General features: G+C 35.1%; 1 protein-coding gene across 4 annotated transcripts in view; it reads right to left on the bottom strand.

Annotated features, from left to right (window-relative positions):
• LOC110997302 overlaps positions 1-17,871 on the bottom strand; it is a 30,857-nt gene that overhangs the window by 4,382 nt on the left and 8,604 nt on the right. For 2 of the 4 annotated variants that reach the window (XM_022265397.2, XM_022265398.2), the window contains exon 10: positions 13,912-17,519. In XM_022265397.2, coding sequence (XP_022121089.2) covers positions 14,301-17,519 — 3,219 coding nt within the window. In that variant the 3' untranslated portion in view covers positions 13,912-14,300. Of the gene's footprint in view, positions 1-231; positions 408-1,187; positions 1,323-1,978; positions 2,132-2,974; positions 3,129-3,937; positions 4,140-4,355; positions 4,542-5,229; positions 5,348-8,117; positions 8,169-8,986; positions 9,219-10,299; positions 10,421-11,265; positions 11,320-12,381; positions 12,549-13,911; positions 17,520-17,871 lie in introns of those variants that run through there. The other 2 variants (XM_022265400.2, XM_045633177.1) reach the window with 2 other exon arrangements.

Raw genomic sequence — 17,871 nt, 5'->3', positions numbered from 1 at the left:
TTCTTAGAACCAAAAAAATCTTAATAAAAATAATTATCAGAGTTACAACTTTTATTTATTTATGGAACAGGGGGCAACAGGCAGCAGGCTCATCTGATCTTGAGTGATACCACCCATTGACACCCTTAATGCCAGAGGACTCGCGAGTGCTATGCCGGCCTTTTAAAAATTCGTGCGCTCTTTATTAATGAATCCTAAGTAGAATTGGTTCGCTCTTCGCTGATCACTTACCAAAATCAATTCAAATTCTTGATCCCGTACTTTGTTGATATATTCCTTGGCAGGTTCAGTGATGTCCGGGTATTCTGTGCTCACCTTAACACAAGACACAACTGTGGGCTGGTTCTCCAGACTCAGCTTGTCTGGACATGGGTATAGTGTTTCCAGTGTTTGTGCTTCGACATAACCTAAAAATTATATTTAAAGTTAAATAAATAAAAATGTCTGTTAAATTGAGGCCGTTCAAGTAAGGAGATTTACTACAATTTATCCCCCCCATACTCCCCATTGTCAGCAAAAGTAAGCACTTAAAAAAATAATAATAGATAAACATATTAACTTTTTGTAGGAATCCTCGATGCATTTTGTTTTCAAGCATAGGCCGATATATTATAAAACGAAGTCGCTTTCTCTGTCCCTATGTCCCTTTGTATGCTTAAATCTTTGAAACTACGCAACGGATTTTGATGCGGTTTTTTTTAATAGATAGAGTGATTCAAGAGAAAGGTTTAAATGTATAATAACATCCATTAAATAGTGGAGAAGTACTGTTATTTTTGAGGTTTCTAATGTGATGTCGTAAATAATTACATTTTTTCCGCTTACATTGCAAACGCAGGCTGAACCCTACGAGTTTTATCAAAATAATGTACTAAGTATTGTACACATTGAAAAGGTCTACAGAAAAGTTGATGGTATTTGTCTATCTCTTATGGATAACCCACATTTTTATATACAACGTTCACAGATTTTCTGTAGTGTATTTAGTATCAGCATTGCACCCGTGCGAAGTCGGGGCGGGTCGTTAGTTATCATATATTTATCAAAAAAAAATATGATTTCATATCTGTCAAATTCTAGGATCATATGCATTCTTACATGCATTCTTTATTTGCAAATTAGCGTTTACCGTTGCTATGAGCGATATTTTCGTAATTGCCCTGAGCCCTCAAATGAAAAAAACTTACCAAATTCGATATATTCCAGTAGGTACTTGGTTCGTAAAGCGTTGATTCGTTGAACGAGCGCTCGGGAGAAGACTCCGTCTTTATATTTCGCGATCACCACTTGGCCTCTAGTTGGGGGTTCCTTTAGGGGTGTGCCTGAAAGAAATAATATTTATTGACAAGTGACAAACTACACTTTTTCAATCAAAAACCAAACAAATCTTGGTCACAACATAACGATAAACTTTAATAGATAACAATGTTTGCTCTTTCTGTAATAACAAGATATTAACCATTTTTAAATGCCAATGGAAGTGTGTGATTTTCTCAAGAATAAAGTGTTATAGTGCATTAAAAATATCGTAGGAAAGATTTAAGAAAACAAGTGGAACGTTAGAATAGCATGTGAATTAGTGACAGAAAATAAGACTTGGCTTAAAGGTCTCGTTACAAAGCCATAAAATTATTTAAAAAGAAACGAAGCAAATCTAAATATGTTTGAACAATTACAAGGTGCCTTCGATGTTTCTGCCTTCTCATGACGCTGTAACTTCCGAACTTGGCTTAAACTGGTTTTACGCTTAGGACTGACGAAACTTGTAGAATATAGATATATTTATATATTCTATATACAAGAAACACTTCAGTCCTTTTTGAAGTGAAACTTCTTTACGCACGCTTGACATGGGGAGTAAGCCGGCGAACGCGTGACGTAGGCGTTACGAAAAGTGTGATCGGGCAAGGCGAACGGAAGTTGAGTGGGATATATATTATGAATGGGAAAAAAAAAATATTTATTTATAAATACTTGCCTTTCTGAGCGCAAAGTATCGCATCCTGTACCACACTATTGAACTGTCGGGCCGTGTCAGCTGAGCGAATATAAATGGCATCCAACTTCAATGCTTCTATGAGAATCACTCTAGAGTTGTTCGTTATCGACGGTCTGGGTACTTTTGGGATGGCTGTGAAATTAATATATTTATTTATACTTCATTGCCATAAAATAAAAAAAAATCAGTGGCGCTACAACCTCTTTAAGTCTCGGCCTCAGATTTCTGAATCTGTTTCATGATCATTTTTAAATATGAGAGGCAAGTAGGTGATCGGCCTCCAGTGCCTGACACACGTCGACTTTTTGGGTCTAAGACATGTCGGATTCCTCACGATGTTTTCCTTCACCGTTCGAAGAAATGTTAAATGCGCACATAGAAAGTCCATTGGTGCACAGCCGGGGATCGAACCTACGACCTCAGGTATAAGAGACGCACGCTGAAGCTACTAGGCCAACACTGTTTTTTTATAAACTAAGATAATTCTAACAAAACATCAAGTTAAAAAGCAAAATTTAAAAGATTATTGAATTATTTGTACAAGATGCGTAACAGGGAGAACGAAAGGGGTCATTTAAAATATAATTAAAAATCATGTAAACATTAATTCCATATATTGTTAGTATAGTGTAGATACCTATACATATGGCGCAATCGTTCTAACATTGCATTTATTATCTAGGTTAAGTCAATGCCCTGTAAGCATTTACATTATATTTAAAATGAATTAAACAATGAGTCGTTTTTCCAAGGCTTGCCTGAGATTTTAATTATATTTCTCCTTCACATATTGTTGTGCCTACAAATTCTATACCCCACAATAGTAATACTTATAACATATGTTAGCAAAATTATTATAAACATTTAAATATTCAATTCCTAAGTCTATGCTGATTCGAGACACCAGGTACATGGGCATGTATATGAACCCAGTGTATATAGCTATATATATATAGCTTTAATAAAAATACTAACGATTGCCAGTTTGTATAGGAACCTCGATAACCGGCGACCACCTGCTTACAGTCGCTTGTCCGAGTTTTTCATTCGTCGAAGCGTTTTGTAGATCCACACGAACAGACTCACACGACAACTTTGTAATAATCGTTGCTGATAGTTGGTCACCGATCTGAAATTTCATTTTTTTATTTTATTTATATAATACAATAAAAATAAATGTATTCAATTCATGTGCATGGACATATCACTTAACATCAGGTGATCCTCTTGCCCGTTTGCCCCCTGTTCTATAAAAATAAAAATAATAATAATAACAAACGAGGCAACGGGACGACCAAAAAAGTCTCAGTCCACGAACAGCCATTTTAAGTGGATGCGTTGCCGGCCTTTCAGAGAGGAGTACAATTTGAATAGTTGGAGGACGTATTCACAGTTCGCTAGTACGCAAAAGTGCCTTGCAAATAGGGCTGGGGAAAACTTCCAGTCATCAAGGTGATGATGATGCAATGCAAAATTTCATTGATTCCCGCTCGTATGGTTATAAAACGAGGCAAGAATCCAAACAATTCAAATGTTACTTTATTTATTTGTCAAATACATGTACAGTGCATAAGGACTTTATATAACTACACCTTTATACAGTAATTGCTACCGTTTAACTAAACAAATAGGCACAAATGAATAATAGTGTATACACTACACGGTTAGCTGCTGCGAACCTATATTGGCCTTGGCTGCTATCACTTTATCCCTACTCCGCGGCCGACCGTCACGCGACTTGCAACACACAGACGAAAAAGTTCGAGACGATGTAATAAAAGTTTCTCTTTAAAAAAAGAAAGAAAAGCACCGCCGGAAAAGGTACCTGCCAAGGATGAGTCGCAAGCTGAAGCCACTACTTCTCTTACCTCCTCCTATATATTTATAATGAATATTATTGTATATTCAATAAACAATTTAAAATAAAATTCGCCTCACCGAGACATTAGCATCCAACACACAGCAGAATTCGGGAATATCTTGATAGATGCTGGGAATCTTCTTGCAAATACCAGCTGCCAATGACGCTATCTGAGAAGCATCGATGAGTGCGGCTGACGTTGAGTTTAAGCAACGGGCTCTGAACCAACTGTCCTCGTCCTCTCGGTTGTTGAATGAAAACAATTCGCCCGGTTTTGGTCTGTAACGTATAACGAAAGTATGACGCATGGCCATGGTATGAGCCATCAGCCCCCTCGCCATATTTTAGGCAGAGAGAAAACCCAACGCATGGACGCCTATAAAATTATGTAACCCACTATATACTGTATACTATACTATATATAATATACTGTATTACTAAAAATATAAGAACAATTAACTTAACTGAGTACGAACATACGTACAAATGACTTACGTATACGTATCAGGTTCCGCGTTACACGACACACAGTAGTCACTGCAAAGTACAGTGTACTTGTCTTCACAACTAGTGTTAAGGGCGATGCAGATGAAGCCCTTCTGCTTCGAAAGACACTCCTTAGCATCGGCCTCCACCGACAGAAGGAACTTGTCTCCCACTTCGAATGTGGCCACTATGAACCTGCAAAAGATGGCGTATAAATAAAATAAATATATTTAAAGACTTTTCAACGGATTGAAGCTATGTATTATTATAAACTTATAATTATTTCACGACATTTCACGTGCTTTGCAGCTTGCATGGTCACGGTGATTGAAGACAAAAAGGTGTTGAATTATATGTGAAACATAGAACTCACTTTGACCATTAAAATCTACGATAATCCGGTTTCCTCACGATGTTTTCCTTCATCGTTCGAGCGAATGTTAAATGCGCACATAGACAGAAAGTCCGTTGGTGCACAGCCGGGGATAGAACCTACGCCTTCAGGAGTGAGTCAGCAATAAAGGATTATTATTTCAATATTATTTTTTAATAATATTTATAAAACTTCAGCGTATACTCATAACATATGTAATAAGTAAAATAAAAAAATCAAAAATTCTGTATGTAATTTAGTTTACTACACAAGTTGACAAAACCTCTTCAAATACAGTTTCTATTGAAAATCAACTATTATTAGTTATTACTATTATTATTGATTAAGAATCACATAAGTATTATGCACATATATAGTCGTCCTATTAGGAACTGATATACGCAATACGGGTCATATATCATACGTGTCTTCGAACATTAAAAGAAATTTAATTTCTCTATAGTTTAAGTTGTATACCATTATGAAACATTTATTATTCAATGAACTTACATCTTTGGAAATATCTCAATTTTCGGAATAACAACAGGCGCCGTTGGTGTATTCTGCTTCTGAACCTGTTCCTTTGGCGGTTGAATGGAGTGCTTGGCGTTAAAATTTGCTCTTGGACCTGTAATTTATTATCAATTAGATCTAACGGAATTAATATTATGTTAACAGACTACAACATTGACTATTAAAAGCATCTTTAAATAGCATAACAAAAAAAGCTGATCACTTGAGATAAATAGACAAATTACTATGACCTATGTAATCCAGGGTCTCAAAATCCCAGACAATTTAATTGTAAACTTGAATTAACTAGCGTCTCGGTCATTCACCTGAAGTCATTGACCTCACCACGCGCGGCACTAAACTTTCGTAACTGTAGTTTGACACAAATATTTCATTTCTTTACCTTGTAACGTACATCTGGCATAATGTTTTCATATTATGCTAGATGTACGTATGGGTAATGGTATATGGTATATACCATGGGGTTGGGGGGGTTGCAGCTCCTTACAAACATTGTGTTAAATAAATAACTTGGCCATTACAAAGAGCGGCTGAGAGTTTATTGCCAGTTCTTCTCTTCCGTTCTTCGCCCTTGATATGGGAACTGACAGTAAAAGTAAAATTAGAAGCATTTAATATGTATTTATTTCAGACGTTAATACGTGCAAATTGTGTTATCTAAATGAATAAATGAATTTGAATAACTGGCAATAACAAACTTCTAACAATATAAACAAATTTTAGTAAGAAACATCGCAAACAAAGACAAATTTTATAGCATGCAAGCATGCAATGTTTTTTCTTATTTTTCACTAATAGTCCGAAAATATACTACATACCTAAATATAAAGCTATTTTTTTACTTCTATACATCCAAAAAGTGCTTTAAAAAAACGTGTGTGTACACGCATTAGAAGTTATACTTCTTTGGCGTAACAAAATAATTTATATAAAAAAAAAACATTTGTGCAATTCACACATGGTAGAAGTGAAACCTTCAAAAACAAATATAAATTAATCATTTTCCACTATCTAAATGTGTGTGTTCTTTAAAAACAGTATATTTTAATTATACATTTTAATTTATAAGTTTAATATAAATCTTTAATTTGACAAAAACTAAAACAACGAAAGTTTGAAATTCGATCAAATGAAAAAGCGGCAGTAAAGAGAGGCTGTATAATGCCTCCTATCTCATTTTCTCCCACGTTAAATCATATGATGAATTGATGTTTCTGTCTCTCTTTACCGCTGCATCCGGTTTGAAATCACGACGATTCGAAAGAAGTTTATCTATCTCATTTTCTCCCACGTTAAATCATATGAATTAATGTTTCTGTCTCTTTTTACTGTCGCTTTTTCGTTGCATCCGGTTTGAAATCACAACGATTCTAAAGAAGTTTCACTTCAAAATATAAAAAATGTTGACTATAGCTAACTCCGGTTTTTTGTGACGGTGTCCGTACGCATCGTAAGAAATTACTCTCATCATTTTTCTCTAACGCGCCAAATTAAGTATAACATCAAAAAGTGCTGATAAACAATATAGCTGCTATTAATGACATCTACAGGGTGCTTTGTACCTGTGGGTCTAACAGACCCTCTGTAGAAGATAGGCATACGAGCTTGTATTGCCGAATGTACTAGGGGTATGTTGTAGAATTGTATCAGAGGATAAATGTTGTTCACTTCCATTACTGAAACCGATGATGGTAAGTAACTTATAGAGATAAATAATCATTAAATCACTACATAGTATAAAACAAAGTCGCTTTCTCTGTCCCTATGTCCCTTTGTATGCTTAAATCTTTCAAACTACGCAACGGATTTTGATGCAGTTTTTTTTAATAGATAGAGTGATTCATGAGGAAGGTTTATATGTATAATAACATCCATTAAATAGTGGAGAAGTACTGTTATTTTTGAGGTTTCTAATGTGATATCGTAAATAATTATATTTTTACGAGTTTTATCAAAATAATGTACAAAGTATTGTACACATTGAAAAGGTCTACAGAAAAGTCCGTGATGGTATATGTCTATATGGTATATGTCGCGTATATTATCGGAGCTTTCCAGCAACGGAAATAACAATACATAATAAAAACCTGCTTTTCATCAGCATTGCACCCGTGCGAAGCTGGGGCGGGTCACTAGTTGAATAATAAACACGTAAAAAAACTAGATGTTTGTTTAAAAACATATCATAGATATTAGGTGCGACGCCATAGAAAAATATTTTGACGGGTACTTGAAATAAATAATCGATGATTTATTAGTCATCAAATAGGCTATAATGTAGTATTTAATCGTACAGTACATGGAAAACAGATATAGGTACTAATATATTATCTCAAGGCCGTGTTTCCACTATGCCGGAAACTAGTTGAATTTGGACCAGGGCCCACAATTGTCGACGAAATTGTTGTTGTGGTGTTGGTGGTTCAAAAGGCAAAATTAATGTTTCTATTTGAATGTCGTTCATCATGCTACACGTACTCAGAAAATGCGAACCGAATGAAATGCGGGTAGTACGACCCAACCTATTATGTTTTGTCTACCTAAATTCTCTTAGACAATGTTTTTGTAATCCCTAACAATTAAAAAACTTAATTAAACGACCCACATACACACCATTACGTACACACACACAACATTACACAGCACAATCAATTTAGGTTTAATTAAATAAATTTAATCAGTTAATTGTATTAAATACCTTGTTTATTTGTTCCCTTTTTTAAATCTTTTTATTATAATGTATCATGTATTCCGTTTGTGGCTATGTTCTTGGTGTATTTGTTTGTTATTATATGTATTCTGTGTTAGCTGTTGGAGTACTATATAAATAAAAAAATTAAAAAAAATTTAGTATAAAATATTACCTTGAACTTTCTGAGACGCATCGCCATTTTGAACCGCTTCCCCCTTTGGACCTGTAATGTTTATAAATAATTTTAATAGTTACAATAATAGCTGCAGAAATAATAAATATGAATTATGGATCATATTTTAGTGCTAAAGTTCTTGTAATCTAATTTCGAAAAGACTCTAGTTTCGACACATGATATCCACTTTCCATACCATGGTTAAATATTTGGGTTCTTTATTACATCTGATTTATTACATCCTTAATTATCTGTTTTGTATTCATTATTCCAGTACAAATTATATGAAACAAATATAGAAATGAGTTCAATTTGTTAATATATAATTGTCTAAAAGGCGATGTTGTTTTCAGAAATGTGCCAACTTCATAAACAAACACGGAAGAATAATAATTTGAGACAGATTGTAATGAAAAAAAATTGCACCGTCTACCGTCACATCGTACTAAAACCCAGAACCGAACCATAGGTAAAAAAATACATATTTTTTTATAGAGCAGTGGTCTCATCTAATATTAGGTAGGACTTTCTTTCAAGGTGCGCATTTAACATTTTCTCGATCGATGAAAGAAAACATCGTGAGGAAACCGACATGTCTTACATCCAAAAAGTCGACGGCGTGTGTCAGGCACAGGAGGCTGATCACCTACTTGCCTCTCATATTTAAAAATAATCATGTAACAGATTCAGAAATCTGAGGCCAAGACCTAAAGAGCTTGTAACGCCACTTTTTTTATAATAATACATAGCTTCCAATCCGGCCAAAAAGTGTTTTCTTCAAAAACAAATTGTCTTTACGGGACTCAAACTTAGCACTATCTGAACCCTTAGCATATCATTCAAAAGTATATCGTTTCAGGACTCACCAATCTGCGCACCACTTCCATTAGTTTTTTTATCATTAATTCCTTTAACGGGCCGGAAATTCGGTTTTTTATCTGAGGCCGGAGCTTCTACTACATTCAATCTCTCAGTACCATTTATCTGCGGTGGCGCGGGTTTGTCTGTTTGTATCTCTAAACTGTCTGAATCAAAACATTTTGGACGGCGTAAGGGACCTGTCGTTGGTTGGCATGTACGTGTGCTGGTTTGAGGTTTCTGGAAATAATTACGTACAATATTGAAATGTTATTCGTCATTTCGTCTAAGAAACTGTTTTGATTCGATGTGTCGAAAAGTCATAGGCCATTTTAGGAAATGAAAAAACTGTCACATGGTGCACATTTTCTAGAATAAAAGGAAAATTTCCATAACTTTTTTTTTTAATTTTTTTGATAACTGGTGTGGCATTACCTATGAGAAAATTTCGACTTGACGTCGACTTTTGGGACACCCTGTATATATATATCTAAGAGTAACTCTAGGCTCTATTTCACATTTAGAAATGATGAAACCTTATAAATAGAATTATATGATTTAATGTAGACAGTAAGGGGCCGTTCATAAAATACGTCACACTGAAATCAGCTTTTTTTTGACCCCCTCCCCCCCATTGTCACGCTGTGTTCACACATTTGGGACCCCCCCTAGAAATATTTCGTCACAAAAACTAAGACCCCCTGCTGAGTGTGATAAATTCTAGAGAAATAGTATTTTCGTTTGTTACTAAATCGAGAGCGCAGGGTACGTGGAAACGTTACTCTCTCAAGTATTGGAAAAATAAAGAAACCCATTGTGACGGATCGCAACGCCGCTAGAGTCGCGCCACAGAGCTAGCGCTCATGTCAAAAAATAATAAACGGCGAACGTGACGCTGCCCTATACCCCCCTCCCCCCTTGTCACATCTTGTCACATTCAGCCAGACCCCTCCCCCCCCACTTGTATGCGTATTTTATGAAAGGCCCCTAATATAATGATAATAATTTAAGAGGTAGCAAAATACACACAAAATCCAAGCGAGTAAGGATAGTACTTCTAAAAATCATTTATTCATATAGGTATCATAATGTTATGAACGTCAAAAAATATATATCAAAAATAAATATAATATATAAAATGCTCCTAATTTAACATTTACTGCCAGTTCTCAAATGAAGGGTGTAGAACGGAAGAGAAGAACTGGCAATAAACTCTCCGCCACTTTTTTTAATAGCAAGAATTTTACACAACGTTTGTAAGGAGCTGCAATCATGTTAAACACGACATCTTCAGTAGTTAATACTAATACAATTGTCTTACCCTCTCAAATCGTTTATCATTTCTATCTGATTCAGTGTTACGAGTCGAGTCTTCGTTATCCTGAGTCTGATATCTCTTGTGTTTCGGCAAATGATGGTTTCGCGTTATTTCCTTAGAGTCACTGAAAATATATTATTATTATGCATTTAAACACACTAGCAGCTTAATAAGCTGATGCGCGCGTATTTTGAGAAAATAATCTATTTTTAAAAGACTTCAATGATGATGTACTGATTACACTTTCTGGAAGCCTATTCCAGTCGGCCACTACCCGGTACGGCAGAAAGTTCTTTAGGGAATTTGTGTTATGTTGAGTGGTCTTGAGTTTTAAAGAACTACCCCTCAATGGTGTATTTTCACTTAAAATAAAGAGCTTATCAATTCCTGGAACATTATAGTGGTCAGTGAGGATTTTATAGGTTTTGATAATATGCTCTCAATTAATATATAATCATTATGGAAGTGATTACAACTCATCGGTTCTGTGCTTTTGTCTGATTAACTGGTTAGTGCTGAATAGTAGAACGAGTAGAAGACAACTGTTCTTGTCTTCTGCTTAATCGAGACTGTATGCAGTATTCTTGGACACTTTCTTATGCTCATAATTAGCAAATTAGGCTAGAATTATTCGTCGAAATTGCCTCAATAAACTCAATTAATTAAAAAAAACTCAAATACATATATCAGTTGCATATAACATAAAACTTATGGAAATAAAATTTAAAAATTAACTAAAAATTGGTAAATCTCTCAACCGATTTTGGTTTACTTTTCTTTTTTTTTCAGCTAAGAATATTTTAGATAAAAAAGAAATATTATACAATTATAACAAATCCTGCTTGTATGAATTCGCTTAAATATACAAAGAAAATACAGATCTGAATTTTGGTCAGGTTAGACAGACTTTCATTACTATTTTTTGAAGAAATAGACAGCCTTGAAGCTGTAGGATTAATAAGAGAATACCTATAAATTCGTTCTTCCTTTCCACTATGATTCACCTCCAACTGGTCTGGTGTCCTGAAATGTTATAAACATATTTTGTATATAATAAATTATTACATTAAATAAACTAAATTCAGAAAATAAAACATTATTTCTCAATCTAGGCGTACGTACGATACGTTTGATATTTGAATACGGACCGAACTTCTGCATCCTTAGTCCTAGTCTTGTAATGTTTTTCTCAGTAAGCGATTTTTTTTAAATTCATATGAGAAAATAAAGTTATTCTAACCGTAAAACTTGCTGAGTTTCTTGCCCGTTCTTCTCAGAGGTTCTGATAGTTTTGCGAACGGATGGCGTAGTTTTGCTCTTTCGCGAATTTTGTAAACGTTTTTGACATTCATAAGCATGCCTTAAGACGCATCTAAACTGAATAAACGAATTTTGATTTGATTGATTGCTGTAGTTTGTTATTTCTTTATTCCAAGTATGCCAACGCTTGGCACATTGATACATTGGTAAAATAACCACAAAATACAATTTTAAATGTTAATACAAATATTATACAAAACAATTATTAATAAAAAAATCAATAAACTGAACAAAAATCGTTATTAAAGTCTGATGTGTGTGAAAAGATTTACTACTACGCTAGCCTCTCTAGGCTCGCTAGAGAGGCTATAGCCTCTCTCTGTATTTGTAATACATGTCCAGTTTACTCTTTATCCTGACATGATTATAGGCCAATATTAAGTACGCAATCTTGGGTTATAGTTGTAAAGTAGATACTACGTAGTCGGCATCTTTGCCTGCGTCAATGTATAAAATAACAATGCCACCTGCACTGCAATTCATATTCCCTTTTGGATTGACTTGAGATATTCGGCTTATTACGATCGTGATGAGAGAATATTACAAATAAAAATGACACCATCGATGTTACATAACTCGTTTCGACAGTGCATTACAAGAATACCTGCCTAAGATCAATTAATCAGTCGAAACTATTACTGGATGATGAATTTATTACACTCGCGAGCCCTCTGGCATTGAGAGTGTCCATGGGCGGTATCACTTAACATCAGGTGAGCCTCCTGCCCGTTTGACCCCAGTTCTATATAAAAAAAAACTACCAACCTGCCCAAATTATGGCAGACCGTCCTATGCCGCTTCACCCAATCTGATCTCTGGCATTTTGGGCTGCAATACGGCGCTACTCCACACCCAGCGCAAAACAGCTCTCCACGTCTGCCACATGCGAGGCAGTAGGGTTGGCTCGCGCGCTGTAGTCCGGGAAGTTTTAGCTGTGTCCAACGTGTGGCGTTAAGTTTATTTAGGTTGACAGGATTTGGTTGGGATGAGAAACTTAGGGCAAGTGTCACAATACTTTTTAAATAATTTCTATGGAGGTAGCAACGGTTATGCAATTTCTGAACGTAACGGCCATAGACGGGCCGCATGTTGCAGTCGGGCCAGACTGTTGTAGAGAGGTCGAAGTCGTACACGACTGCATAATGCATGTTACCACTAGTTGGAGCAATTGTGTTCGACCGCAGAATACTGATGCGAGTTCGTTTACAAGATGGATTTCGATGAAACAATGCTTCTTGTACTACTATCCACAAGCGTAGGCGAAGACGACACCGTAAAATAGGTGCGTCCAATACTACAATCAAGAGAACAGCATGGTATATTTCATACTTTGTATCACCAGCTGAGAGAAGACACTATAAAGTTTTCCAACTACTTTAGAATGGGTGGGTTTCATTTGACTGCTTCGACCGGTCAGTAACTGCTAGACGGATCCGTGTAATTCGGATACGAATTTGTAAACTGCAACATGCGGTCCGTCTATCGTCTATCTATCGTCAGCGTAACATAAAACTAAATAAAAATATTTGCGTTTGATTATTTTCAAGGTAAAATATAACAATACGTTTTATTATACCATACAATGTATCAATTAGAATTTTTGAGAGCATTTAAAAAACATACATCGTTGCGAACTTAACTAGCATTAATCACTAAAGTTAAAACAGCGTTTTATGTAAGATTAATGTTAGTTTTAAATAAACAATAAAGGCAGAGCATGATTAAAAATCACAAGAAACAAAACATCATAATGCAGTATCATGTTTGCAGTTTGGTTAGTGTAAATAGTTCTACCAATTCAAACACAATTTCTGATCCTATCTTAACCATAATCATTGTCTTTTATAAAAGTTTTAATTAAAAATAAAATATAGGGTGTATTTTTAACAATAGATAAGGAGAAAATTCTGCATTTATTTAACCTTAAGATATTTTTATTTTAACATTAAAAAGTTACAAAGATCCATACGACATATATGATATTCCTATACAGGGATCACAGGGCATACGGGCTCATAAATAAATAACTTGATAAAGTAACTCTATGGCCTATAATCTCTATAAATTCTAGATGGCCATACCTAAATCTTTCCTTTCAAGAACTGTGAAACCATTTTTATGAAGTTTGACATATTTGTTTGGGTAATTGCCATACTATAATTCGACGATTTAAATCTAGAATACTGACCTACAATGAGGAATACACAACAGCGAAAATAAAACAATATTATAAAAACACATTATTTAATTAAAAATAACTAACATGCAAAATTAATAAAACAATCACAATAAGATAAGAATTATAAACTAAAATACCTAACAAAAAACTTATGTAAAATGTAAAAAAGACCTTAAAAGTTAAATCGAGCCGAAAAAGGACACTATTCGTGACTTTGGAAAATTAATAACCATTAATTCGTTAACACCGATTTTAGTCAACTACCGTCATTAACGCCAGACTATTTTATAATTTACCAAACGATAACCGAGGGTACCCGTCGGATAAATACTAAAATTGTCAAACTCGAATACTTGGTTAAATGAAATTAACTATCATAATGAGCAAAATAACTATCATTCAATAACATGAGATACCTTAGCATGACTACTGAATGCTTACTAAATTCGATAAAATATGGTCTAATTCAATACTACGTACCTTGTAAACATTACTTGTTTCATCATTAAAGAGAGAACTTAAGTTTCTCTCCTCCTACAGTCGGATCAAACTCTTTGCTTTGAATTACAGACGCAGACTGTTTATCGATCATGATTTTGAAAGCGCCCCGACCGTACCGATTCTGCACTTTCCATAATTCAGTGTTTAAACCGGGGTTTTTATCTTGTAACAAGTCGAAAATCATTTCTAAGCCATCCTTATGATCCGGTAGAATGGTAGATGGCACACGCAAATTCAATTTGCAGTAACTATGTTTACTAGCTTTTGGTACCGAGTAAATCGATTTATCAGAATCAGATTTGATATCAACGTGGGCGGAAAAAAACACTTCAGATTCGCGAGTTTTGAGGCGGTCAATGGATTGGTTCAATTCTGGTTGATCAAAATGTAACTCTGGGCTCCGACTACCTCCTTGCGAAACACTTTTTTTGCTAACAGCTGATTTATTGCTAGGCGATTTCGGGACATCGAGGCAAAGTTTTCGATTGATAAGAGATTTTAAATGTCCCAATTTGAATGTTACTTCATTATTATCGATATTACCATTAAATCCCTTGTCCATTATAACTTGAGCGGAGAGTTTGTCAATTTGTAATACCATGTCCAGTTTACTCTTTGTTCTGACAGTATTAATTGTACGCCAATATTTAGTACGCAATCTTGGGTTTTGGTTTTGTAAAGTGGATACTACGTAGTCGGCATCTTTTCCCGCGTCAATGTATAAACTAACAATGCCAACAGCACCCCGGAACTCAGTTGCTTTCAAATTAATATTACCTTTTTGGTTAACTTGAGACAGAGATTCGGCTATCCACGATCGTGTTGAGAGATTTTTACAAATAATAAAAATCACACCATCAAAGAGATACATATCGTGAATCTTGGGAAAGTCAAAATCTACTTCTCCTTTGCTGACTAAAATTTCTTCGAAGCTTCGTTTAATTGTTTGGAATACAGATTCATCAATTCGCGTTTCTGGGTAGTTTGATGGTCCGACATACAATTTTAAATCATCAGGAACTAAATCCGAATAATGGTTCGCCCTTATACGTGTTAAAGAAGAATTCGCAACATTAATAGGGCAATACATATTTTGAGTAATGGTTTCCCTCAATTTCTTCATTTCTTTATCTTCTGTACAAATAACTGGTTCTTTAGTTATTTCATCTTTTTCTTTTTTTTGTCTATCGATGATTCTAAAAACCAAAGTTTCTCCTTCGTAGGTAGGGTCAAAATCAGGACTTTTTATGATCTCCAGAGATTCGGGGTCCACACCGAACTGTCTTTTTTGTTTTCCTGCTACATCTGAGTAGTACTTCCAACATTCAGGATTCAGTTTAGGATACCTACTTTGTAGGTTTTTGAGAATTTCTAAAGACTCCACGTGCGCTAATTCCTTCGATAAACGCATCACCAATCTAGTGTATCTTAGAAGGTTTTGAACTTCTCTAAAGATAAGCTTCAGACCAGTAGAGTTAACAAATTTAGGGAGAACTTCACTTAAATAATCCTTAGTTTCTAAACTATCACAAACATATATCACCGCTCCATTCGACAAATACACGTCTTGGAACTTGGGAATGATCATGTTATCAAAACGGTGTACTTTCATATCTTTGTGTATGTACTCCTTAAACAAATGCTTGAACCGTCTTATATGATTTCCTTCCAACTTTTCTTGAGGGTATCCTTGTAATGTTATTGCTATTTTCAATTCATTTTCTACGTGTAAGTAATTAGTGCGTCTATGATATGCTATGCCACGATTACTATCTATGTTCAAATTACTACTTCTACTAAGAACTAAGTTGTCACTACTGGCGAATACAGATTCCGATTTATCAGACAAGGCGGGTGTTGATGGTTCGTAGTTATTAACAGTTTCCTCTTGTGATTTGGATTGTACCTCTTCACAATTTGTTTGAAGACACCAAGGTTCTTCAATTGCTTTTAATTTCTTTTCCTCAGTATTTTGTTGTTCATTTAGTATACTCTTTTTTGGTTCAGTTAAATCAACATCTTCTGCTTCCATATCAATAGCAGAGTCAGCTCTTTCATTGTAGATGGCGTCTCCAACTTTTTGTGTAGACATTACATTATCGTCTTCTCTTAAATCATTTGCAATACTTTTAAAAGATTTCTCTGATTGGTATTTCTCTGTTCTTGGCGTGGTATCGGTGGATCGTATAACTTCAAGTAATTTCACTCTGGATGTAACACTGTGTAAATCCTCTTCCATGTCAGACAAAAAGCAATCATAATATATTTCAGTGAAGCCAGTTAATTCAAAGTCCATCTGTGAGTAATCTATGATGTTTCTGAATGTTGGACCTCGAATAATTTCGCCAGATATTCTATCGATTAAAAACGACGTGCATTCGACGTTGTTGACTATTTTCTGTGCATATATTTTCCATTGGTCGGTGAGTAGGGTAGGGTTAAAGTATTGTAAAAGTTTAAAGGCATCCTGTGCACTGGAAGGCCAACAACTTTGTGGAATTTTCATGACAGCAACACACAACCTTTTCACTTTCGCTTTAAGTAACAGTAAGTTATTAGACATGCGCTCCTGCAAGCCAGGTGAAACTCTAACCATCCAATCTCTAGTTTCTACATCCTTACAAATACATACAATAGCCCCTCTATTCAGGTAATAGTCTAAGAATAATGGGGGTTTCTTCATAAGTCCTTGTTTTAATTGCATATCCATAATATCGTTTATAGAACGTTGGAAGATCTCCATTTGCTTTAAGCGCATTTTAGATTTAGGGTAGCCAGCTAGCGCTATAACAATCTTAAGGTTTTCATCAACAATATCCATATAATCAGCGTTACGTAACTGTATCATTCTATTTGTCTCATCTTCATTTTCATCATCACAGTCAAACTTCAAGTCACATGATATCTCGCTTTTTTTTGCCACATTCTTGCATACATCTTTCTTACTCGTCACATCAGACTTCTCTGTAAATCTACTGTAATCTGATTTTCTACTGACTTTGCTAATTTCTGTACATCTACTTTTGGGTCGATTGGTGAAATCTACTGATTTGACTAGTTTATCGCTTATGTCTGACTTATCGAAGGTAGTCATGTCTGACTTAGCTTTACGCTCACGAACACTCCTGTCTTCGGAATAGACAACACAAGTGGACGGAGTAGAACTGTCTTCTGACGTTGCTTGTTCGTTCCAGGTCTTAGTTTGGCAGGAGCACGCATCTTTCTGTAGAATAATTATTCTACATTCTTTACAGCTCTTTTTGACTCAAACTAATTATATAAAAGCCAATTAACCCATGCAGTTGCACCCAAACTTAAAATTTAAGCCTATATATGTTTGTTAAGTCATACGTATATGTTGGCACAACGGGGCTAGTGACAGTCTTAGCGCGGAAACTGATTCCACCAACCATTTAGTCATACCGAGTTGATAATATAATAGTGCAAGAGCAGAGTTAAACAAGTTAACTTAAACTCGGAGTCTAATAAAAAGAAGCACTTGTTGAGTCACTTAAATAATGAATATGCACACGTACTTGTCATGCTTGCTTTCCATTAACCAAAAAAGATTTTCG

Source organism: Pieris rapae, chromosome 22, assembly GCF_905147795.1.
Source record: "Pieris rapae chromosome 22, ilPieRapa1.1, whole genome shotgun sequence".
In the NCBI taxonomy this organism is placed as follows: Eukaryota; Metazoa; Arthropoda; class Insecta; order Lepidoptera; family Pieridae; genus Pieris; species Pieris rapae.
The sequence above is the reverse complement of the archived record's forward strand: the minus strand, read 5'-3'. Positions and strand labels throughout refer to the sequence as shown.